The 25,917-nt window shown below is 38.8% G+C and overlaps 1 protein-coding gene across 1 annotated transcript; it reads left to right on the top strand.

Moving 5' to 3' along the window:
* Window positions 1-752: 752 nt before the first annotated feature.
* plcxd3 (phosphatidylinositol-specific phospholipase C, X domain containing 3) lies at window positions 753-16,678 on the top strand. Its single transcript, XM_023280935.3, has 6 exons — window positions 753-1,011; window positions 11,526-11,782; window positions 12,029-12,202; window positions 13,491-13,666; window positions 14,469-14,570; window positions 15,591-16,678. The coding sequence occupies exons 1-6, from the start codon at window positions 909-911 to the stop codon at window positions 15,748-15,750; spliced, it is 972 nt and encodes a 323-aa protein (XP_023136703.1). The 5' UTR covers window positions 753-908; the 3' UTR covers window positions 15,751-16,678.
* Window positions 16,679-25,917: the final 9,239 nt, after the last annotated feature.

The following is a 25,917-nucleotide window of genomic DNA, read 5'->3' as shown; positions in this document are numbered from 1 at the left end:
TTGTATATTCTTCATCTATATAGCATTGTGACCTATTTTCAGAATGACTTATGTGAAGGTGGCCAGCCAGTTGATTATCACCTACCTGATTATGGCAGTTATTCTGTGTCACTGACATATTAATTACAGCTGGAATGAATCACCTCCATATGGCTGTCAGTCATTCAGATGCATGACTTAAGATATCAGGCTCCTGAGTCTACTGGGAATTAGATTGCATTCTCTCTGTGCCTTCTTTTATCTTAATTTCTGTATAGAAATACAAGAATATGAACCCACTCTGATAATGGCACCTTGAAATGACTGTTTGAAATTCACAAAATCATCAATACAGGCACAACTTTTATAATAGCATCAGCTTTGTAGACCTGTGATGTACAGTAGACTGCTCCCATCCAACTGCGTTGTTCTAAGATTGCTTTTTTAAAAAATGTTTAACACGCAGCCATCAAGCGGTGGGTGTTCTGTGCGCCTTATGAGAATGCGTGGATTTGGTGTAGTCTAGCCTGTGAAAAAACACTGACAGCTGGAATTGTTCATGCTGTTATATGTTGCTAATATTCCAAAGGTGACCGTATAATTGAAACATGTGCAGTGTCATTATTACAAGGCTGCGCGTCTGAACACCGAATGTTGCCATATTTGGATCCGTCCAACCGCATTTTCATAATTGTGCTACTCGCCGATGTGTGCAGCTCCAGGGGGGTGTGGACTGCCTCTCGGTGTGTGCGAGAGAAAGAGAGAGAGAGAGAGAGAGAGAGAAAGTGAGGCAGGGCGAGAGTGTGTGTGTGTGTGTGTGATTGTGTCTGTCTGTGTGCGTGGAGAGAAAAGGGGGCTAGAGCGCACTCCAGGTTGGCGCAGGCACCGGTCCGGGAGAAAGGAGCGTTGTGTGCACGGTTGCCGGCAGCATGGCTTCGTCTCACGGGAGAAGCGACCTGCGCTTCGCCGACTGGATGGCAAGTTTACCGCAGAGCATGCACACCATCCCGCTCACCAACCTGGCGATCCCCGGTAGGTGTTTCATCTCGTTTGCGCACAGCATGCGGCTATTCTAATTGGTGAGAAACGCGCACGTTTTTCTCCGACTTTTAACAGTGTAGACGTTTTGCTGCTTTGCAAACTTTTGATGTCTTACTTTGCATTCAATCCACAACCTTAAAAAAAACACCCGTTACTTCCACCACACCTCGTTAAAACAAAGCCTAACCTGTTGCGCAACACGAGAAGTGCCATTTATTCGGAACAGTTCAGCCTGATCGCGTCCCCGAGGGTTGCAGACAGATGACTGATGGCTTCCCCCTCAAGATGAGAAATAGCAGAAGGTAACAAAAGACAATAAAGAGCCTCTCTGCAGATTCAGAATAGTATGAACCACGCTGCTCTGTATCGTGCATGACTTGAGGCGCGCTGGGGTGGTGGCCACAGGGAGACGACGAGTGGGATGGTTCAGTCTGCGCACTCATGATCACAGAGCTTCCCATAGAAAATGAGCTGTTGCACCTTTTAGCCAATCGCTGCAGGTACCTTTAACTCCATTCAAATTGGAAAGGCTGATTGTAAAGCTCACCACTGATTTCAGTGATGGAATGGCTTAATAGCAGCCTGTTAATTTCATATCTGCTGCCTTGGTGATTATCACACCTCCACACATGGAGCTTTCATTCTTTTTCTTGCATTTTCGATCCTTTGTGGGTCTCACTCCTCTCTTCTTTCCGTCACTTTCTTTTTGAGCACCTGCTGTGTTTAGGGTTGTCATTTCAGATACAGATGACTTACTGGCATGGCATGTTAACAACTCTCGCTGCAACTTCTATGGACGCCATGCAGTTCATCACAGATGTAATCCAAGAACATCTGAAGACACTAACAGTCTGCCATGCATTACCTCATGCTTGTATTTTTGCTGAATCACATGGGGTTTGCCTTGTTAATCCACAGTTCATCCATGCCAAGGCAGCATGGGAAAATGCTCGGTCCCATTTAATTAGCCATCATTATTCCTTATTGGTTCCTGCAGCCTGCAGCTCAACTGCTCCATCCTCCATTTGGATACAGATTCTGTAAACATCCACCAAATCTTTGCACTTTTCTTGTGTTTGTCGTCACACATTTGGCGTATTGTTTGCCCAAGATAAATGCCAGAATCCACTGGATTTTATCAGTTTGTTTTGTCAGCAAGCATGTGTTCTTATTGGGATGCATGTCTGATTTATTTCAAAAGTCTGAGCAGTATCACATTCTTTTGTCTTAGAACGCAGCACTGTTGGCCTTTGTTTAAACAGGAATAAAACTGGGACAGACAAGAAACAAAAGCAACAACAATCTCATCTTCTCCGCAAGTTTTTATCTCTCCTCTTAGTTGGAAGAACAGTATTTTCAGTATGTTGCTGCAAAGTGCTGCTGTGTAATCCTCAACCATTCAAGTGCTGCTGCCTCTAACTTCAGCCTAGAGTGATCCAGGTCAAAGTAGTACTCTGCTTTGTGAGGTGATGTGATGCCATACTAGTCTGCTGTTGCCAAAAACCTCACTGTGTCTGTGTTTCCAGCATTGCACAGCTGTGTAATATTTGTTAGTACACACAACCTCCTGTATAATTTGTGGCACATTTTTTTATGGTATTTTTGATTAGTATCAGGGTTTTTAATGATTTAATGGCGTCCATTTGTCATGCTTCAAGTATCTGGTGTGCTAATGCAGCCAAATGATTTGGAAAATACTGTATATGACTAAAACACATTGTAGATCCTCAAAGGAGCACACGTGTTTGACAGATAAAAGAACTGCTGTCGACAGATTGTGTTTTCTTGCCATATGTGGTGTTGCTGTTACCTTTGACTTAGATCTACCTGACAGTCTTGACACAACATTAGTGTATTAGCCACAGCTACACTACACAGGATGCTGATGATGTGTTTTCACTTCTGTCAGAAAGTACTGAATGATTAAATGGATAGTCGGTGTATTTAGTTGTTTTTTTTTCCCTCCTTTGATTGTTTGTGCAGCCAGTGTAGGAAAGGAAGATTAATTTTCAAATGACCTACTCACAAGGTTAAGAGGTTAATAGACCAAAGGATAATCACCTCAGTCTATCACTGCGACTGAGGTGGTGACAGTAATGGTGAGGAACAGAAACAAAGTATAATGCATGCATGTGTTACTGGAAAGCATGAGGAAAAAATACTCGATAGTGAGGGAAGAACTATCACTCAGTGATTTGAAATGCTCCATCGCTCTTGGATTACTACTGGGAGTTTAGAGTGGATTGAACATATTGGTTGAAAGATCTGAGTCAGAATCTGGAGTCAGTCGACTGGTGCCTCGATGCAGGGCTTTAAAAACAAGCAAAAGCATCTTAGCTTTTTTTTTTTGCTTTCTTTACTGAATTGGTAGCCAGTTAAGGTACTTAAGTAAAGGGATGTAGAGAGGTCTCTCTTCTCAAAGGGCCTTCTTGTTACATTTGTCTGACTGACTGACTAAACAGTAAGTGAATTAAAGTATTCAATAGGTTAAGAGTTTCCTGGTCTTTAAATGAGAGAGGGTGTTTTAATTTATCAATTGTCCAGAGATGGGGGAGGGGACAGCTAAAATAAAGCCAAAGAATGTTTTTAGCCATTTAGCATTTGAAATCCCCTATAGACAGTGAAGACTAGAGTTGTAAAACATCAGCAGATTTCTCAGTGTGACCAGGATAAGAAATATAATGGGAATAAACTGGGCTCTAAAATAAAACCCTGTGGTACACTACAGTGAGATAGATGGAGAGGAACAAAGAAGGCATCAGTCTTTTCCTTAACTGCTTAGTCTTGTTGGTAAAAGGCAAATGCCTGCAAAGCCTGAAGACTGAACAACATGGCTGAGATGATCTGAGAGAAAGGAACAATCAATTCTGTCAAAAATCCAAATGAATTAAAATTGCATGATTTTCAGGATCCAAAGACACCAGTGAATCATTTGTCACACGGAGGATGGCTGACTCAGTACTGCTGTGAAACCTGACTAAAATTTGTCCAAAAAAAGGAGCAGAGCTGTGAAAGAATGGATTTTTGTAGAACCATAAATTACTATAAATTTTAAAAAAGATGCAGTTTAGTTCAATCAGGCTTTGATTGTTTGTTTGTTCTGTTTTTTTTTTTTAAATCTGAAGGCAGCATAGAACATAATTACTGACCTGTGAATTGTTCATTTTGAATAATTATAGAGCTTTTTTTATCATGCTGTGACTAATGGCACAGTACACTAACCCCTAGGTTGTGTCATATATAAAAATTATGCATATTTTCTTGAATGTAATCCTACTAGTCCTCTGTAAACCACTACGTTTGGGAAACATGGTAGCATTCAGACATGACTGGCTCTCTGCAGCGGCCATACGGGCCATTTTGGCCTCACATTGTGCCAACCTATGGGCTCCACGACTCAGATGGGTGAAGGGATGAGCAAGAGTGGCAAGGAAGAGGTTGCAGTAGATTAAAGATGGGGGCCAGTAAAGGGATTGAGGGTTGATCAATGGAGGACATGGCGGGCTGTTTTCCTGTGTCTATTGTTAGATGTGCTTGGTGAGTTCTGCAGACTGTCTGACTGAACATTCGCCTGACAGAAATCTGCAAAGGTGCGCTGCCAAAGACACTGTGAATCTGTTTCTCTTTCTATCACCATGAAACAAGCTTCAGTACGGGGAAAGGGAAAAGCCATCACAATTTCACAACCATAATTAAATTGGTAGCGATTATATTGTAGCAATTAAATTGGATTTTTGGCATTTTGAATATGATGGTAGACAGAGTGTTTAAACACTGACATGTATCTGAGTCATACAGACATGCACAGTAAATGTCGATATAAATGTAACAAAATTTGCTGCTGAGTATGCTAAGAAGATATTTGGATGTACCAAATTATTTACATTTACTCTGGGAATAAGTGCTTTTGGTGAGTGAATAAACCAGAAAAACTCCTAAATAAGCAGCTAGACATATAGGAGTGATAAATGAATGGTTTATTATATTCATATGCTTACCTCTTACACAAAGTGATTTGTTTCATTCTTAACACTGATCAATACAGTTTTAAAATAAGAAAAGCACTCAGAGAGCACAGTACTCCGCCAAGGCTGCTCAGTCGTATCATTTCCGATGGCTGAAGTCTGGAAAAAATTTGTCGCAGAAATCACAGCAACATAGAATGTGGCCATTTAATATAGATGTACCAACAAACAAAATGACCTTGCGCTAAGCACAGGCATGTGTTATGCATGTGTACGTTATGTACGGATACCAAATTGCGTGACCTAAATATGTAGCGGGTGGAGGGAATTGATGGGACTCGGAAACACCCCACAATTTAATCAATTGTTCCTTGTATGATTTCCAACGGATAAGTCCCGATAAGTCCACAGCGGTTGATTTTTAGTAGGATTGCAATCATGTGATCGTCAGCAAGAAGTTGAAGTAGCATTCACTTGTAGTCATAGTTACAGCGATGCCGTGCCGCTATCTCGCAATAATACAGAAATCTTTAACAAATCCGTGGATCCAGACTATAAGCCGCATCACTGCCAAAATATAATTAGGTGGTCCTTGTGTCATTTCTGACCTTCCCTGAACATTTCATCCAAATCCATTATTCTGTTTTTAAGTAATGTTGCACACAGAAAGACAGATTCACAGAAGGACAAACGTACACCGATTGTCACAGAACTCCGCTGCATTCCTTGGCTGAGTAACTAGTAGCGGAAACATATATGCTTTCGAAAGGGCTACAAATTAGATTTTGTTTAGGTTGCTGCAGTCTTGTGCTAATTACATATTTTGGTGAGAATATTGTCATGATAATATTACTGTGATGATTTGGCTAAGATACAGTCAGTCAGCAACATTTTTAGAAATTATTTTCAATATGCAGTGCTTATTTCACATTTAGATAGTGCCTTATATAGTTATCTATTAGGGAAAAATCTCTTTGACTTATTCAGAACAGGCAAACTATTGGAGGGAATAAGTGACCGTACCTCAGTGATACAATTCCCACATTATAATACCAAAGTATCATATTTGAAGAGGGCTCAAGGATGTCATTCGGGACCTCTTGAATGACTAAATGTAACAGCTTAAGGTCTTAGGTAAGAAATGAATAGCATATCTTTGCCAAGGGGAAAGGGTGAAGGAAATTGTATTAAGCTGAAATAGCCTCGCAGGCAATAAAAACAAATCCATTGCAGAGGAGGCGTCTTCAGTCTTCTTTTCAGTTCCCTCTAGATGGAGGAAAAGGCAGCTCAGGACTTTAAGCTTTAAATCTGACCATCAGTCCTTCAACTGGATCACTCTGCTGCCACTAAAGGCTTTGAACAAGGAGGATGAATGGTATCAGATGCCAGGATAAACACTGCACTGAGGACAGGAAAATCAACCAACTAAAAGCCATTGAAAGCCAGGGGATGTAAAAACAAACAAAGACGGAGAAAATAGTCTGGTAGAGCGAGAGAGAGAAGCTCCATCTGAGAAAAATTAAGGAAATGGATGGTAAAGAGTTAGGAGTGCTGCAGCTCGTTTCTTTCATGGATAAGTAACCATGAGTTACATCCCTTCTTAATCTCAGTTCTGCTCAAATTTAGTCAAAGTCATTGTGTTAGACCAGGTGCACATCCTGCCTATTTGCACCTCCTGAACTAGACAATGATGTTAAATTGCTGTAACACCAATCTGCTTTTCTGTTGCAGCCCTAACTTGGAACAAAGCCTTTGATTCTGTTTTAAGAATGAATTTAAAAAGAATACCCGTCGTTGCATCAGTGTGTCAAGTAATTATGGTCATAAATCATGCATCTTAATATATTTGCAGATTTTTCAGTTTTATAAGTTGCTAAAGGAAATCAAATATCTTAGAAACCACAAGAAATGGCTCCGTATGGATTCTGTGCAAGCTCTGTTTGCCTCACCAGTGGCAATTAATTGAGTATCCAGCACAAGGACATTTATCTTGATTCAAATAGTCAAATAATTCAGCCTCATCGGAAGAGTACGGACTTTGTGTGCACTGCCTCTCAAACAAGATGGAAGAGAGTAGCGAGGTCGGAGGCAGGGTGAGATTAGAGCGAATCGAACAGGAGTTTCAGAGAATAGATAGTTGCAGAATTCTGATGGAAAGAGCAACACTTGCAGAATGACTGTAAAATCATACAGAAAGATTCATACAGGTGAAGTGTAGAGGTGAGAGCACGGAGAGTCCAGAGCTTATTCTTTAGTCTTTTAGTAACATTTTGCTGATCTCCATCCTGTCACTTTTCATTCTCATTCCTCCTCTCCTCTCCTCTCCTCTCCTCTCCTCTCCTCTCCTCTCCTCTCCTCTCCTCTCCTCTCCTCTCCTCTCCTCTCCTCTCCTCTCCTCTCCTCTCCTCTCCTCTCCTCTTCCTGTCCCTCTTCCTCTTCCTCTTCCTCTTCTTCTCCCTCTCCTCAGCATCCTAAAATAGACCCGGAGAGAGTCCATGGTGAGCGGTAATGTTTTGTCGTGAAAAGGGCATAAACTGCCAGTGGTCCTCTTTGAATGGGTTTGCTTTCATTCACTGAGGGTGACTCAGTTAACACAGATCAATTCTATGAGGTAACAATCATCACTCACCACCTCCATCATCATCATCATCAATAAGTGGATCACTCTGTCTCGCCTTGTTTCTCTCTGTTGTGCTCTGGCTCTTTCTCTTTACACTTTTTCAGTAAAGCTTGTTTGTAGCCGACATGTGATTATGTTGTTAATGTCAGGGGGAAAAAACTGTTCCCAAAGTTCACAATCTGAACGGAAGAATGTGTTACACTGTTCAGCTGCTACCACAGTCTCTTCGAGGTTACTAGTGAGTCTGAGCCGAAGCCGATATTCATTCATATTATTTTGGGATTCTGATCATTTCAGTGCGTCTTTTGTGTATTTGGTTCATGAGCACATCTTCATTTCAATCAAAGCTAAAACCATCAAACAGCTTGAGAGTAGGTAGTTTGGGAATAATTCACAAGAAGTTGATCATAGAAAATGACAATGATTACATGAAGCCAAACCATATTCACTGTGAACGTCTTTCCTAAATAATGAGGCGATTTTGATGAAGACAATGTTTTATCCGGTGTGATAGATTTCCTTCAGTAAACTCTCTGATAACTATGTTTTCCGTTTGATAACATGCGACCTGCACAATATCTATATTCATTACTTACATAACACAATTTGTCTAATTCTAAGCAATGAGTGGATTGATGAAAGTAGAGTTTTAGTTCCTGTTTACAAGAAACAAATTACTTGGCTCTGAAGTGGAATTATTTGTTATTGAGCATAAAAAAAACTTGCCTGCACAGTTTCACAAATGAAAATGTTTCCTCACATTTCCACATGAATGTGTTGCCCTTGAGACACGGCGTGCCATTAAGGTGCAGCAAATTATTTCCTATTATAAACAATAATTAATCATGTTCAGAGCTCAGGCACAAAAGCTTGATTGTGCCACAGTTCCCACATCTCTGTACAGCTTTCTGTGCAGATTTTTTTTTACAGATGTTCTGAACAATATTTCTGAACAAAATATTTGTTGATACCGTCCCAGTTTTATTTTTCCTGTGAGATTGTGTCTCTTTGCAGCATAGTGTCAACCACAGGCTTTTTGTCCTACATATCTAAGGAAATGCTTGTTAGTAATCCACAAGCAAACTTTATTAGTTTGCCTTTAGGTGTTCTACTTTCATTAAAACCCCAGCAGTTTGTTGCATCATCCCCTGGGACTATTTTCTATCAACTGCATTTCCTTTCTCTTTCTCTCACATTGAGCAACAATAAATCTCTCAAGAAGTGAATTGTGCAGCTTAGTTATGCACACATGCATGTTGGTTGTGGAGCTCAAACAATTTATACACCAACTATTTTAGTAAATAAAAGATTGTTTAAGTCATTTGCTAGCAAAGAAGCCAAACATTACCGAGATCCAACGTCTAATTTTTAAGAAGTTGCTCACCTCTATGTCTCGTGATAATAAAAAAAAACTGACTTTGGATTTTAGATCATTAGTCACTAAGACGCAAACTTGGCCTTGAAGAGATTACAGTTTAGCTTTTTGTAATATTATCCACACCAAATTATTAATCACGCCATAAAGAAAATTACTAGACTAGTGTATAATGAAAATAATTCTGTGGTAATTATGTTGAACAGCCGTCAGCGCCTAAAATAAAACATTTTCTGTAGCGGCATCTGTTGTGACTGGTTAAGGTCGTGCTCTGTTACACTGTGACCCCGCTGGTGAGGCTCAGCCAGTAGTGATGCTGTTTGCTACCCAACCCCAGGATTCAGCCGTCTGCCCTGCTCATGGTCTCTGCTCTGTGCTGACTGCTCAGACCTGGCACTGGTGTATAGACAGCTGAAGGTCAGCTCAGGCTTTGTGTCAGTGTGTTGGTCATGGTGGAAGGTGGGTGGGAGGAGTAGCGTGTCTGTCTGAAACGTGAAGGATAGGATCGCAGCGACAAGAGCAGGACGAGCTAATCTGCATAATGTGCACACGCCGCCGACATTTACTCTCTCTTCGCTCTCCAGCTGGCCTGTAAAGGACACACAACCTTCAGATCTAACCAAAAGCATTCACCTTGAATCGGTTTCAAAGAAATGTGTCAGTGCTATCAAGGAATGCATCAATATAATGCTGGACTTTCATCCTCTGGTATTTTTTCATTTTCTTCTGAATAATAATGAACAATAAATGAAATACATGTTAAATTGGCCTCAGAATAAACCAGAGCTAACTTTGTTTAAATGCTCACTTCTTTTAAATTAGATATATTAGTTTTTTCACATATTAGCGGTTTCTATCCAGTCATGTAGTTTGTTTTTGTTTTCTGGAGGTTTAAGATGTCTGCATCTAAGATTCTTGGTGCCACTCCAGAATAATAATTGTAGTGCTTAAGACGCTAAAAAAAATGGCATTTGAAGAATGTAAAATGTACAGGCGGTGTCTTTCCAGAAAGAATTGCAGCGACTCATCAGAGCCCCTTCTGACAGAAGAAAAAGATGTATGAATTTTGATCATTTAGAGATAATGCTGAGCACCACAGCTGTGTGCCAGCAATTTAATGGCACATCCGCTTGTTAGTAAGTGCGTCTGAATTTAAGAAGCAGTTCTGCCACTTTCCCAGTTAGAGGTCCTTCCAATTACTGTGTAAGTTTGCTCGGCACTCCTTCATCTATATCACAAAATAACTTTCATCAGGTTGGAAATCTGTGGAGTCAACAGTTTTTCTTTTTCTTTTCACCCACGGAGCCTCCAGATCACCCCACTGTAGGGGTCAAGGTTTCAGGTTTTTCCTTTAACTCATCACGTGTCTGTGGATAAAAAAGAAAACGAACTGCCCTATTGTCTTTATTATAACACTCTATCCATGAGGATAGAGTAGATAGAAGTGTGAAGAAGCCGTGAAAAATAGTAGTGAGCGTTCCCCAGGGGGTTAGAAAATCTCCAAGGGTTTGAAATTGCAAATTGAGTCTTTGAGGACTGGACTAATTTAGCACATTGGGCAGGGATATTTACAGAGGCGTCAAATGCTCTAGAAAACTGGCATTCACAGACATTTCAGGTGGTCAGAATTTTCTTCTCAAGTTGCCTCTTCCAGGGTAAAAACTGAACCTTCAGCCTAAAATTGAGACTACAAGCTAACAAACTGTACTAGAGCCTGATCAACTTTACACTCAGGTGATATTATTTGAAGATACTGACCCCTAAGAGATATACCCCTGTTGGTATTTATGTTGTCAAATGTGCTGATATAAAAACTCTTTTTATGGAAGATAATGCAGAAAAAGATGCTTGGGGCAATGTAGATATGATGTTATATAGTTCAGACCATTATTTACACTTCTGTTAACACTGTTTGCAGCACATGCAGCAGAGTAGGTGTCACAGCTGAGCAAATGGTGTTGCGGAGTCAAACACTGTCTTCAGAGTAAGTTGCTAACTAGTTTGTGGAAGACATAGCTGTTAGTGTAACACTAAAAAATTATCCCATTTTTTCCCCTTACTTTACAGTCTCTAGCATAGTATGTTCATATATATATATATATATATATATATACTGTATAAAGAATATCAACCGTAATATTTTTTAATCTCTAATAATTGGCATGAGCTGACTAAATCCAATATTATCTGGGCTCTTTGCTGTACCAAAAAGCGCAGGCATTCTGTACCTGAGGATGTTACAGTTATAAATATACTGTATACAAGGAAAATCTAGAATAATAAGCACGGCAGTGTTCTGCCCCGAAATGCCAGCTCTGCTTCAGAAATATGATGGAGTATTTAACTGTGCACCACTCGCTTCTTTTCAAGTTGTCAGAGTTCATGATTTCCGACCATGGATGCGGTTACTCAAATAGTTGATGCTGTTGCCATGGCGCTGGGCTGTTTTCAAGCACTGACCCCACTCTTCCAGTTGTCTCTCACCAGAAACAACACATGCAGCAGTCAATAACTGCATGCAGACTCATGTTTGTGTCCTTTCCAGGTTCCCACGATTCCTTCAGCTTCTACATCGATGAGGCGTCTCCAGTGGGCCCCGAGCAGCCGGAGACGGTGCAGAACTTTGTTTCTGTTTTTGGCACAGTTGCCAAGAAGCTAATGAGGAAGTGGCTGGCTACGCAGACGATGAACTTCAATAGCCAACTGGAGGCTGGGATCCGCTTCTTTGACCTGCGCATCTCCACTAAGCCCCGTGACCCTGACAATGAGCTGTTCTTCGCCCACGGGCTCTTCAGCGCCACGGTCAGCAGAGAGTTTGGATTGTTTTTGATGTGATGAACATTCAGCAATGCTTGTGGTTGCTAAGTGATGTTTTGTGTGTATATGGCAGTGTATTTATGTCTGCATGCAGACTGGGAGCTTAATTACACAAAGTCCTTCAGAGATTTTAAGTACACAGTTCATAGTTGTTTGTGTATCTGGATTTCAAATCATTATGTCATTAAAGAAATTATTAATGTAGGTATTGTTTGTGTTTTTGTGTTTTAGGTCAGAGAAGGCCTAGAGCAGATCAGCAGTTTCCTGTCAGCTCATGCCAGAGAGGTCGTGTTCCTGGACTTCAACCACTTCTACGGCGTGCAGAACCTGCACCATGAAAAACTGGTTGCCATGTTAAAAGAGGTGTTCGGAGACAAACTCTGCCCTGTTGTTTTCGCTCAGGAGGTACAAATACACTTAACTTTTAACAGGGAGCATCATTATAAGTGATTACTCAGCCCAGAAGCTGCCACTTTCACCTTAACAACTCTTGATTGAAAAAGGACACATTTCAGGCACACATTTTTATTTTATTTTTTGCGTGCGTTTTAAGGGCTTTTGATAATTATTGTTTTCTCAACCCTGCACAATAGTGATTCTGTGTTTTGATCACTTGAGATGTAGAATGGTGGTTATCACATCTTTAATCATAGTTCATTTTTGCACTCTGAACATGCCCTTTTGGTTAGACGACAAGGACAAAAGTCCTCCCGTGCTCAGATTTCGCTTTTTGCTGCCTTTTTCTGCCTGTTTATTTCACCATCCACACTGCTCGCCCTTCTCTCCTCTTGTATCTGAACAATCTGGAAGAAGGAATCAGCCATAAAATTAATCAAATCTCCACCAACTCCCATTGCAGTGTCACCAATCTCAGATAATAGTTTCGTGACAGCTGCAGCGGCTAAGTGACAATTAAGCGAGGAAATGATGAAAATAATAAACTTTGCTGTGCCCGTAGGGGCATCTAGGGTGGTGTTTCATTTTAGGGAGAACATATGACTGGTGTTCGCTACTCCACTGGTACTTAAGTCTCCTTCTTTTCAACTTTTGCTACAATAGTGTTTCAATGAATTCTTCTACTTTACTGTTCCTTTGTCATCTGTGTATCTTCCACTTACTCTCCTGTCCAATCTTATGGCTAAATAGTGTACAGGTGTAAAGTCATCCCCACAAAGTAAATCAGCTCATGAGGAAAAAATAGAACACCAAAAACGTGAAGTATATGTACCTTGGCGTTGCGATGAAAGGGTTTATTTATACTGCAACTCTAACCTCCCTGTACAACATCTAGCCTGTTTTGTTAGCTGTAGTCGTCCACCAACTTTTTTTTTTCAGCAAAGATGTAACCATAGAAACATGTGCTGCTTGTGCCCATACTATAAACTGCAACCAGGCACAAAAGCAGGGAGTCTTCTGTCTTTACAAAAATGTGTTTTTTGCCATCAGAAAATAAAAAAAAAAATCCTAATTTAAATGTTGTTTTCTTCTCTTCTAGTTCTCTTCAATTATTGTGTTATTTAGTATTATACTGCAGTTATACATAAAGCAGTGGCTGTTAATGAAAGAAAGCTGTCTGAGTTTTAGTTTAACATATCTAACAGTTTTGTGTGATCAGTCAGAGCTTCCTTACTAGTACCATCCATGCACAGTTTCACCCTTCATAACCTCCAGAACATCCTGCCTCTGTACTCAGGTGACTCTGCAGTATCTGTGGGAGAAAGAGTACCAGGTGCTGGTCTTCTACCACCACCCCATGGCCCTGGAGGTGCCCTTCTTGTGGCCAGGCCAGATGATGCCCTCTCCCTGGGCCAACACCACCGACCCAGAAAAGCTGGTTCAATTTCTGCAGGCATCTGTCACTGACCGCAGGTTTGTCAGTACTTTTCTGTCACTGTGGGCAAAGTCTGATGTACACGAGGTTAAATGGGGCAAAACCTCTGCACTCCGACTGCACTTTGATGTTTCCATCCCTTTAATTAATGGTCTGCTTATCATTAACTTAATTTTGAAATGGTTTAAGTTTGATAATGTACATTTATATCTAAAATTAGATATATTTAATGGCAGTTAATAGAAAAGGAAGTATTGGTTCTGCAAATTTAGAAAGACTTGTTTAAATACAGATTATCACAACAATAGTGTTGAAGAAATGTGTTTTTCTTAGTGTATTGTATATAGGCCTTGATAGTTTTTTTTAAAAAAGCCTTTATCTTACTATAACATTACATAAATATATATTATTATATCATTATGGTTTGTACTTTTTACACATATAAATATCCCTCATTAAACATTTAAAAGCAAAAAAAAAATACACATGATGTCATGCAAAAGTAGGGCTAGAAAATTAATTATAATTACAGAAAACTGCAGTATTTTTATGAGATCTTTATTTTCTGTTTTTTTACATTAATTTTTGGGGGTTCCACAGTTGCCATTGTTTACATTTTTTTTCATTGCATACATTTATACTCTGTGAAACAGTACTACTTTAAATGTGAAATGTGTTTTTGTTCCTTTGAGTTTCATAAAGTAAATAATTTAAAAATACAGCAAAGTTTACTTATATATGTAGCACTTCTTTATGGCAAATGTGTCAAGGTGCCTTGCAAAAATATAAAGAAAATTACAGTGTAAAACAAACTGTAAATGTTTGATGCTTTTCTTGCAGGAGGAAGGGGACGTTCTTTGTCTCCCAGGTGGTTCTGACACCAAAGGCGAGCACTGTGATGAAGGGTGTGGCCAGTGGGCTGAGGGAGACAATTACAGAAAGGTATATGTGTGTACCTGTGTGTGTTGACAGAGAGGTAAATAAAGTGTTTTATGTCCATGTTCAGTACAACACTAGGACTGGAAAAGATGCAAGGTTAGCATCCATGGTGGTACACAATGTTATCCAGCATGTCCACAGTCAGTCTGCAACCATAAATATAGCAACACCTCGGGCCCCAGAGTCCCCAGAAGTGACACAGTTTGCCCATAACAACTCACAACAAAAATTCATGGGCACATGTGCACTTATACCCACACGTAAACAGTCATATGTGAGTCACTGTGGCATTTTATAGTGAAATCCAGAGGCATGTTGGTTTCTGCAGGTGTCCCCAGGCATTTGACACTGCCCTCATTTTTTATTTCATTTATTTTTTGAACAGCTGCCACAAACTAGAGGCAACACTTCTCTCTTTCCTCTTTCTGTCTTCCCCTTCCTCGATCACTGTGAGGAATATATTTTCCCCCCTAATTTACCCTCAACTTTGTCTGTATTTCACTCCCTCTTAATGCCACCAGCTTGTTAAAAGCCTCAGCAGCAAAAGCATCTATTTTCCTGGCATGAATTATTCATTTGATAATTCCACTATCAGCCATTCTCACCAGGCATTTAGTTACTTTGATGTAGGCATCCTGCAAAACATTGCAGCCATTCATTTTATCACGCCAGTTGTAGGACTAACGAGGAAGCGAGCACCAAGAGGAAGGAGACGACTCGTGGGATTTTGTCATGCAGAAAAACCGAGCGAGGCATCTGCAACAAACTCCCCTGGTGCTCGGTTCACATGAACACGTCCAGCGAGTCTTCAGAGTGTCCTTCTCACAGCTGGTGTCTGGCACACAGACATCACACGCTGTGATCTTTCATCACAGCATGCCCTACCCCGTGTTAAACCAGCCAACCGTGAATCATGCCCTCCTCTGTCCCCCTGCGTATCTTTTCTGACTTTATCTCCCCCCCCCCCCCCCACTTGGTGATCTTTCCTTCTGATTTTGTGTTCATCTCTGTGCATCCTCTCAGGGCGTTGCCAGGCATGATGCAGTGGATCAGATCACAAAGGCCGGGGGAGAGTGGCATCAACATCATCACGGCCGATTTTGTGGAGCTGGGAGAATTCATCAGCGCAGTCATCACCCTCAACTATCACCTGGATGAAGACGACGACGATGACGCCACCTGAGAGCCCACGACGGGGGCGTTCAGGGGAGCGTAGTCACCGCCGCTTACCGCTAGTGGTTTGAGTCTGTGCTCTCACTCTTTTCCCTTTGGCATTTATTTCAGGAGGGGAGCTGCACTGCTCCTTTCACTTTATTTAGGGCTATAGTGAATTGAGAGGTCACGTGGAAAAAAGGGGGTTGAGGAAAAGGCAAGTTGAGATTGGTAGGAACACTGGTGTGTGGTTGGAGCACTGTGAGAATGAGGTTTAGTTTTGTTTCCCGTTTTGGAGGATCAAAATGTTTATTTTTTCTCCCCCAAGTGAGATGTTAGTTTTCCTTACTCACCGTGCTGTAAAAAAAGACACAACTGCTTTTTCCACTGATCAAATGCACTGTTTTTAGGCTTAACACTTCACCAAGGGTAGGTCCCTCAGAGCATATCAACCATCTGCTAAGTGTGTTGGTACATCAATCTTGGTATTCTAGTAATAGTGAGAGTTTTTTTTTTCTTTTAAGAGGCTGTTTTAAATAATGTGTAACTCAAATTGTAGGCTGGCGTAAGTATCTAGCAGTTGTATGTCTTGTTTGGAAAATCTGTCCAAGTGAAATCTCTCTCTCTCTCTTTTTTTTTTAAACAATATGCATCCCTCATCAGATCACTGCAGGTGTTTGCAAAAAAATGCCTTCAGCAGCTTAAATGCACAGTCTTGTCATGATGTGTTTCTTTACTACATGGGCAAGAAATTAACCGTTTTCAGTACTTTGATGGTTACAATGACAGTAATCTCTCATGAGGGTTTTCAACTAGTAATAGTCACCACTGAAGTCAAGACATTTACCAGGTACGTGCGTAGCATACAAGTGATTGATTAAAATCCTTCTTTCACAAATTAAAGCCAAGAGAGAGAGAGAGAGAGGTGCAGCATGACCAGCCAGGGAAATGTACCAATTTTCAGACAAGCTTCAACTCTCACAGTCAGAAATGTGGTCGATGCAGCCAGTCATTTTCAATGATTAGGCATTCAGCGTGACATTTTTTATTGTTACTTAGTGGTGGGTGCTGAGTCGTGATAGCCAAGTATAAAAATACAGTATATCTGGGTACAAGAGTGTATCTGCCGTCTGTGTTTCCTTCGCTGGTTGCTTGCCCCTGTGTTTGTGTCTATACTTACTGCTATAGTGCAGTCTATATGAGTCACCATGAGATGTATCACCATGTTGTGTCTTTCATAATCACAGGTGATGAAGCTGCTTAACACTCACTCAGAGACTCGTTTTACTTCAGGTCAGAAAAGGGTAAACATCATCATTCAGAGGCGGGAGGTCCTGATGTGATCGCAGTGCTTTGACGCTTGGAAAACAATACAATAAATGTTAAATTAACATCCAGCTGTAGCTCTCCAGTGTCTGCTTTCCCTCATTTCTCTGAATCCCTTGATTTCTGCTCTATCAGTACTGGTGCAATACATATGGTACACCCTCATTTTTTATTTATGTTTAATGCCCTTCTTGCTTTTACCCCTCACAATGTTAAATTTAAGATGGGAAAATAAGGCGAAACAGCACCCGGAAGGAAGATGGAAATATTTTTATTGCAAGGTTTCACATATTGTGCACGAAAAAAAAAAATCACCTACTAGTCAAACATTCACACACCTGATGACTAAGTGTGGCGTTTTCTGCAGAGAATGTATTCTGCCAGGACATTGTTGTCAAGTTTGATAATGTAAAGCCAAAAAAAACTAAACAGGAAACTCAGCTCTTTGGATTGGTGAATGTATGTGTCTTGTGAGTAACTCTGCCATCTCTAAAGGTCCCATGTGAGCGACTGAGTTTCAGCTAGAAAGTCCTGTTTGTAATATACGCTTCAGTGTGTAAATGAATTCCAGTTTTCAGACAGTACTTCTTTCACTTCCGTGTCGTTTCATGTGAAAATGTTTTATATTGTGGAAAGTTTCTACATACTGTAACTGCAAATAGTATACTGCCGATGAATTGTAAATTATTTGAATTATTACTAAGAGTCATTAACAATGTTTTCTTAAGTGAGTAACCAACAGCTCTTGTTTTAGTAGTTTATTTGATACGTCATTGTTTGTGCATGAACCAAAAGCTCCTACATATACAGTTTGCTGTATCCTGTACCAACAGGATACATGAGGTTTGTGCGTAACTTCTGTTATTTCCTGCATTTTGTTCTCAGCAGCATGTGTGCATCCCAGTTGGAAATGTTCCTTCCCTTTAAGACACCTGTTTAGATTATTTTTTAAATGTTGCACTGTGCTACTACCCCGTACAGATTATCGATGAACCCACACAAATGAACAGACTTGAAAATGCTTTGCAAATCGTGCTGTAAGGACATTTGTGTCTTCCCTGGTCCAAACTGTCGTCATTGCCTTTATGTTCTGGTGTTAAAAAGAGTCCTTTGCTGTTGTAAAACTCAACAACCGTCGTACAATTGGAAGTGACTCTGTTCTAAGTGGAAAAATGGCCGATAAAATAAAGCTTCTATGCCTATTGAGTGAAGTATCATTCTCTGAACTGTTCCTGGCTCTTTGAGTGGGGATTGGTTGCTTGGATGGTTGGTTGCTTAATTGAAAAGATCATTATCCTAATCATTACAATAAAACTGTAATTTAATTCAATCGGCAAATGACACTACTCTAGATCTAATGTAGATTTCCATCTTTTAAGCTAGCAGTGTTTTATTCCCTGTCTGTGCAGAGGAGCATCCTAAAATCATCCTGTTTCCAGGGTGATGAGGATGGAGGTGGGTGGGCCGCGGCACACAGGGTGACCTTACTGAGACTGTGTTTTGTAATTCAGCGTCTGCCATTCTGCAGCCAGGTGTTGTTCACGAAGAGGAAACTAAGATACCTCAGGTGTAGAGTGGCTCATTGTTTGTTGTGTTTTTGTGTGGCTCTTACTAAACTCTAGCTTCAGTGTCTTCACTTGACTTTTTCTGACCTTCTGTCATGTGACTCACGGGATCTTAGCGTGTAGTTGGTTGGCTGTGAATCGCTGAATCTGCTCAGGACAATAGAGGTGTTATTATGGTAACCACAGCCTAGCTGAGAGGCATTTAGTCCTCTGATTGCACATTAAAGTCATTGAGGGAAGGAAAAAAAACAATTCATTTACATCTTCTGTGTAGATTCTTTCTCTAATAAAGTGAGGGTTCTTTTCAGGGGAAAAATGAACAAAAGGGTATTAATATGCTGCGTCTCCTTGGATTTTATTGAAACAGTTATTTGCTGGAGAGAAGGAAATGTAAATGCGCTGTTGTGTGTTCAGGAGTGTGGTTGGGTCTGTCTGTCTTTCTCTGTCACGCACACACTAGCAAACACGCAGATGAAGAGGAGGTAGAGGTGTAGGAGGTAGAGATGGATGATGGCATTCAGACAGTTTAAAGAGGGGCAGCACTGAGATGCACAGAAAAGTTTGGAGAGTGCGGAGGAGGAAGAGTAATTTCACCAGCCACTCCTGTGTCTTGTTACGAAGGTACAGGTTGGCAACTAGTCTGCCAGACCATGCATATTAAAATGAGAGATACATGAAAAGAGCCATTAAAACTTTGAGAGCTTGCCATAAAAGATCAAGTACCTAAAAAATAAACAACACAAGTTAATTATTAAGTGAACAAAGGGAGTCTTTGGTAGGGAATCTGTGCGAATTGCGATCATTCCTCTAGCCGTCCAGACACCAAACCAGCAGTGTTGAATTTAAGGATGCAGCTTATACAGCCATCTGGAGATGAGTATGCACAAAAGCTGCATATTCATTGACTGATATTGTCACTGTCTGAGCCTCACAGACGTCATTCTCTGGCAGACCAAACTTAGAGGGCAGATGGCGGTCAAAGACGTCCCGCCGAACATCATGAGACCCACAGAAGCAGAACTAATGGAGGGCATGGTCTGGTGGCCTTTTGTCAGAGCCAACTGTTCTTCTAGCCTGAGGTGCTGGGACTTGGCTTGATGTTGTACAGTAGCTGAGTCATTTAGCATCGAGTAGTCATTCTAGTAACACTGGAAATCACTTTTACATTTATTTTATCTGTGTATGCAGGAAATATGTATAAGTTTTGACTGTCTTCAAAGTTTCCTCTCAGTTTTATGTCTTTTGTGATTGATTTTGTTAACTTGAATAACTATTTACATCTTTTCTTCAGTTAATGTTGCATGAAAGCAACTGTATGCACATTAAATATGTCGTCGTGTTCTTTCACCACTTGATAATCACAGAGGACAACCAAGTAAATGTCACACAATTTCTGCATTGCTCTAAAATTGCTGTACCTGGAAAATTATTCTCAAATAAGGTCAACTTGAAGGAGTTTCTTTTTTCAGTGAATAAAGGACCGAGCTTGTGAGCACAAAGTGTTGGCTTGAGCTTGGGTTTTCTATTTTTCTCTTCTTCCTCTGATATTAGTTAAGGACCAGAAAATGTATTTTTCTCTGCAAAATGTCAATGCTGCTGTAGTAAAAGCCTCATTTTCAGTGTTTTGACAAAATTGTTTATTTCTGGAAATGACAGGCAGCTGGAATCAATGTTCAGTAACGCAACCTTGCCTGCCTTATGGCTGCAAAAAGATGTTATAATGCAGCACTCAATGTTGCCTCTTGAGCTGCCAGTATGTGATGGATATGCACAGTTTGATGCCAAATATATATACATAATTGGAGAGAGATGTGGATTACACATATGGATATAGGTACACTTCCTCATTAAATAGCATAAAATCCCAAGTGTGACTGCAAGATACGTCTCCCAGAAGCTATACAGCTTTCTGTCAATGGCATCATTGACAACATGTAGCCAACATGTAGAAATATCTGAAAAATCTGCATTTTAAATTGATCTAAATTAAATTCCTGCAATCTCCAAAGAGACCATTTCTCATAAACACGTAGGCAGTTTGCAGTATTCCTCGAAAATGTTTAGATTTTCTCCATACTCACTTAGAAATACTCACAAATTTGCTCGGGTTGAATCGCATTTTAGCCATGAGAGAAGAAACTGGTTCTCAAATCTCTATTGCCCTCCAGTGTTTGTTTGACTAAATCACATCTCAGTACTCATAGTTACTGTACGTCCACGTCTCTAAGCAATGTCTTTGTTCATGCAACCTCTCAGCTACAGCAATCTCCCTCTGAATAAGGTGAAAATGATAGAACTCAATGGAGACAAACATAGCAAACCGGTCCGTGTATATTGTGGCAATTGGATTTTCCATTCTGAAACGGGTTTTGAAAAACAAAAAACGAGTGGCTATTTGATTTTTGTTTCAAAATACAAAAATTAAAATTGAAATACGGCATTTTTCCTTTTCATGGTCAAAAAGGGATATACGAAAATTTAAAAAATGCTTTGATTTTCATTTTATATTTAGAATAACAAAAAAGTAAAATCAGTAAGAGACAGAGTATAGCCTTTGGTCATTTTCTGAGACCGGAAGTGGTCATCAGCAAGTGTGGAGCCAAACAGAGTACGGTGCATAGACTGTATATACATTTTTTTCGTTCGTTTTCATGGTCAAAACGAGAGATCAGGTGGCCGATCTTAAAATAAATCAATGTTGATTTTTTTAATAGAGCGTCAAAATTTTGCGAAGCCAGGGGGCGGGGTTACTTGATTGACAGTCTGGTCTGGAATCATTGACAGGTCCTATGGAGGAGGCAGCAGAGACTCTGTTCTCCTCCTTTGGATTAATTCTGAAATAATAACTGTTGGTTTATTTATCGGTGGAGCAGCAGAACATTTTCCCCAGACAGTTTTCCTGTTTTTTTTTTCAAAGAAAACCTTTCTGGAATGTTTTTCATGCCCTCCTTTACATTATTTCATCATATGGCACTTTTTTACAACATGTTTGAAAAATGGCATTTTTTTTCGACATAGTATAGTAAGGCGTTTTTTTTGCGCCAAAATTCATGATGTTTTTTTTTTTCAAAGAAAACCTTTCTGGAGTGTTTTTCACGCCCTCCTTTACATTATTTCATTATATGGCACGTTTTTACAACATGTTTGAAAAATGGCATTTTTTTTCGACATAGTAAAGTAAGGCGTTTTTTTGCACGAAAATTCATGATGTTTTTTTTTTTCAAAGAAAACCTTTCTGGAGTGTTTTTCATGCCCTCCTTTACATTATTTCATCATATGGCATGTTTTTACAACATGTTTGAAAAATGGCATTTTTTTTCAACATAGTATAGTAAGGTGTTTTTTTTTTCGCGAAAATTCATGATGTTTTTTTTTTTCAAAGAAAACCTTTCTGGAGTGTTTTTCATGCCCTCCTTTACATTATTTCATCATATGGCATGTTTTTACAACATGTTTGAAAAATGGCATTTTTTTTCGACAGAATAGTAAGGCGTTTTTTTTTTCGCGAAAATTCATGATGTTTTTTTTTTTCAAAGAAAACCTTTCTGGAGTGTTTTTCACACCCTCCTTTACATTATTTCATCATATGGCATGTTTTTACAACATGTTTGAAAAATGGCATTTTTTTTCGACATAGTATAGTAAGGCGTTTTTTTTGCGCCAAAATTGATGATGTTTTTTTTTTTCAAAGAAAACCTTTCTGGAGTGTTTTTCACACCCTCCTTTACATTATTTCATCATATGGCATGTTTTTACAACATGTTTGAAAAATGGCATTTTTTTTCGACATAGTATAGTAAGGCGTTTTTTTTTCGGCAAAATTCATGATGTTTTTTTTTCAAAGAAAACCTTTTTGGAGTGTTTTTCACGCCCTCCTTTGCATCATGTCATCATATGGCATGTTTTTACAACATGTTTGAAAAATGGCATTTTTTTTCGACATAGTATAGTAAGGCGTTTTTTTTGCGCCAAAATTGATGATGGTTTTTTTTTTCAAAGAAAACCTTTCTGGAGTGTTTTTCATGCCATCCTTTACATTATTTCATTATATGGCATGTTTTTACAACATGTTTGAAAAATGGCATTTTTTTTCGACATAGTATAGTAAGGCGTTTTTTTTGCGCCAAAATTCATGATGTTTTTTTTTTCAAAGAAAACCTTTCTGGAGTGTTTTTCATGCCCTCCTTTACATTATTTCATCATATGGCATGTTTTTACAACATATTTGAAAAATGGAATTTTTTTTCGACATAGTATAGTAAGGCGTTTTTTTTGCGCCAAAATTTATGATGGTTTTTTTTTCAAAGAAAACCTTTCTGGAGTGTTTTTCATGCTCTCCTTTGCATCATGTCATCATATGGCATGTTTTTACAACATGTTTGAAAAATGGCATTTTTTTTCGACATAGTATAGTAAGGCGTTTTTTTTTGCGCCAAAATTGATGATGGTTTTTTTTTTCAAAGAAAACCTTTCTGGAGTGTTTTTCATGCCCTCCTTTACATTATTTCATCATATGGCACGTTTTTACCACATGTTTGAAAAATGGCATTTTTTTTCGACATAGTATAGTAAGGCGGTTTTTTTTTGCCAAAATTCATGATGTTTTTTTTTTTTCAAAGAAAACCTTTCTGGAGTGTTTTTCACGCCCTCCTTTACATTATTTCATCATATGGCACGTTTTTACAACATGTTTGAAAAATGGCATTTTTTTTCGACATAGTATAGTAAGGCGTTTTTTTTGCGCCAAAATTCATGATGGTTTTTTTTTTTAAAGAAAACCTTTCTGGAGTGTTTTTCATGCCCTCCTTTACATTATTTCATCATATGGCACGTTTTTACAACATGTTTGAAAAATGGCATTTTTATTCGACATAGTATAGTAAGGCGTTTTTTTTGCGCCAAAATTGATGATGTTTTTTTTTTCAAAGAAAACCTTTCTGGAGTTTTTTTCACGCCCTCCTTTGCATCATGTCATCATATGGCATGTTTTTACAACATGTTTGAAAATGGCATTTTTTTTCGACATAGTATAGTAAGGCGTTTTTTTTTCGCCAAAATTGATGATGGTTTTTTTTTCAAAGAAAACCTTTCTGGAGTGTTTTTCACACCCTCCTTTACATTATTTCATCATATGGCATGTTTTTACAACATGTTTGAAAAATGGCATTTTTTTTCGACATAGTATAGTAAGGCGTTTTTTTTGCGCCAAAATTGATGATGTTTTTTTTTTTCAAAGAATACCTTTCTGGAGTGTTTTTCATGCCCTCCTTTACATTATTTCATCATATGGCATGTTTTTACAACATGTTTGAAAAATGGCATTTTTTTCGCCTTAGTATAGTAAGGCGTTTTTTTTTCGCCAAAATTGATGATGGTTTTTTTTTTTCAAAGAAAACCTTTCTGGAGTGTTTTTCACACCCTCCTTTACATTATTTCATCATATGGCACGTTTTTACAACATGTTTGAAAAATGGCATTTTTTTTCGACATAGTATAGTAAGGCGTTTTTTTTGCGCCAAAATTAATGAGGTTTTTTTTTTTCAAAGAAAACCTTTCTGGAGTGTTTTTCACGCCCTCCTTTGCGTTATGTCATCATATGGCATGTTTTTACAACATGTTTGAAAAATGGCATTTTTTTTCGACATAGTATAGTAAGGCTTTTTTTTGCGCCAAAATTGATGATGGTTTTTTTTTTCAAAGAAAACCTTTCTGGAGTGTTTTTCATGCCCTCCTTTACATTATTTCATCATATGGCATGTTTTTACAACATGTTTGAAAAATGGCATTTTTTTTCGACATAGTATAGTAAGGCGTTTTTTTTGCGCCAAAATTCATGATGTTTTTTTTTTTCAAAGAAAACCTTTCTGGAGTGTTTTTCATGCCCTCCTTTACATTATTTCATCATATGGCACGTTTTTACAACATGTTTGAAAAATGGCATTTTTTTTCGACATAGTATAGTAAGGCGTTTTTTTTGCGCCAAAATTGATGATGTTTTTTTTTCAAAGAAAACCTTTCTGGAGTGTTTTTCACGCCCTCCTTTACATTATTTCATCATATGGCATGTTTTTACAACATGTTTGAAAATGGCATTTTTTTTCGACATAGTATAGTAAGGCGTTTTTTTTTGCGCCAAAATTGATGATGTTTTTTTTTTCAAAGAAAACCTTTCTGGAGTGTTTTTCACGCCCTCCTTTACATTATTTCATCATATGGCATGTTTTTACAACATGTTTGAAAAATGGCATTTTTTTTCGACATAGTATAGTAAGGCGTTTTTTTTTGCGCCAAAATTCATGATGTTTTTTTTTTCAAAGAAAACCTTTCTGGAGTGTTTTTCACGCCCTCCTTTGCATCATGTCATCATATGGCACGTTTTTACAACATGTTTGAAAAATGGCATTTTTTTTCGACATAGTATAGTAAGGCGTTTTTTTTTGCGCCAAAATTCATGATGTTTTTTTTTTCAAAGAAAACCTTTCTGGAGTGTTTTTCATGCCCTCCTTTACATTATTTCATCATATGGCATGTTTTTACAACATGTTTGAAAAATGGCATTTTTTTTCGACATAGTATAGTAAGGCGTTTTTTTTGCGCCAAAATTGATGATGTTTTTTTTTTCAAAGAAAACCTTTCTGGAGTGTTTTTCACGCCCTCCTTTACATTATTTCATCATATGGCATGTTTTTACAACATGTTTGAAAAATGGCATTTTTTTTCGACATAGTATAGTAAGGCGTTTTTTTTTGCGCCAAAATTGATGATGTTTTTTTTTTCAAAGAAAACCTTTCTGGAGTGTTTTTCACACCCTCCTTTACATTATTTCATCATATGGCATGTTTTTACAACATGTTTGAAAAATGGCATTTTTTTTCGACATAGTATAGTAAGGCGTTTTTTTTGCGCCAAAATTGATGATGTTTTTTTTTTCAAAGAAAACCTTTCTGGAGTGTTTTTCACGCCCTCCTTTGCATCATGTCATCATATGGCATGTTTTTACAACATGTTTGAAAAATGGCATTTTTTTTCGACATAGTATAGTAAGGCGTTTTTTTTGCGCCAAAATTCATGATGTTTTTTTTTTCAAAGAAAACCTTTCTGGAGTGTTTTTCACGCCCTCCTTTACATTATTTCATCATATGGCATGTTTTTACAACATGTTTGAAAAATGGCATTTTTTTTCGACATAGTATAGTAAGGCGTTTTTTTTGCGCCAAAATTGATGATGTTTTTTTTTTTCAAAGAAAACCTTTCTGGAGTGTTTTTCATGCCCTCCTTTACATTATTTCATCATATGGCATGTTTTT

This window comes from Amphiprion ocellaris, chromosome 6 (genome assembly GCF_022539595.1).
Source record: "Amphiprion ocellaris isolate individual 3 ecotype Okinawa chromosome 6, ASM2253959v1, whole genome shotgun sequence".
Lineage (NCBI taxonomy): Eukaryota > Metazoa > Chordata > Actinopteri > Pomacentridae > Amphiprion > Amphiprion ocellaris.
This window is presented reverse-complemented; position numbering and strand designations above follow the sequence as displayed.

What these genes read in the sequence shown, in the direction of transcription:
- plcxd3 (XM_023280935.3), top strand. Translation starts at nt 909, where the DNA reads ATGGCTTCGTCTCACGGGAGAAGCGACCTGCGCTTCGCCGACTGGATG. An exon ending in ACGGGCTCTTCAGCGCCACG is followed by an intron (nt 11,783 to 12,028) that starts GTCAGCAGAGAG and finishes TTTGTGTTTTAG; the next exon opens with GTCAGAGAAGGCCTAGAGCA. An exon ending in AGGGAGACAATTACAGAAAG is followed by an intron (nt 14,571 to 15,590) that starts GTATATGTGTGT and finishes GCATCCTCTCAG; the next exon opens with GGCGTTGCCAGGCATGATGC.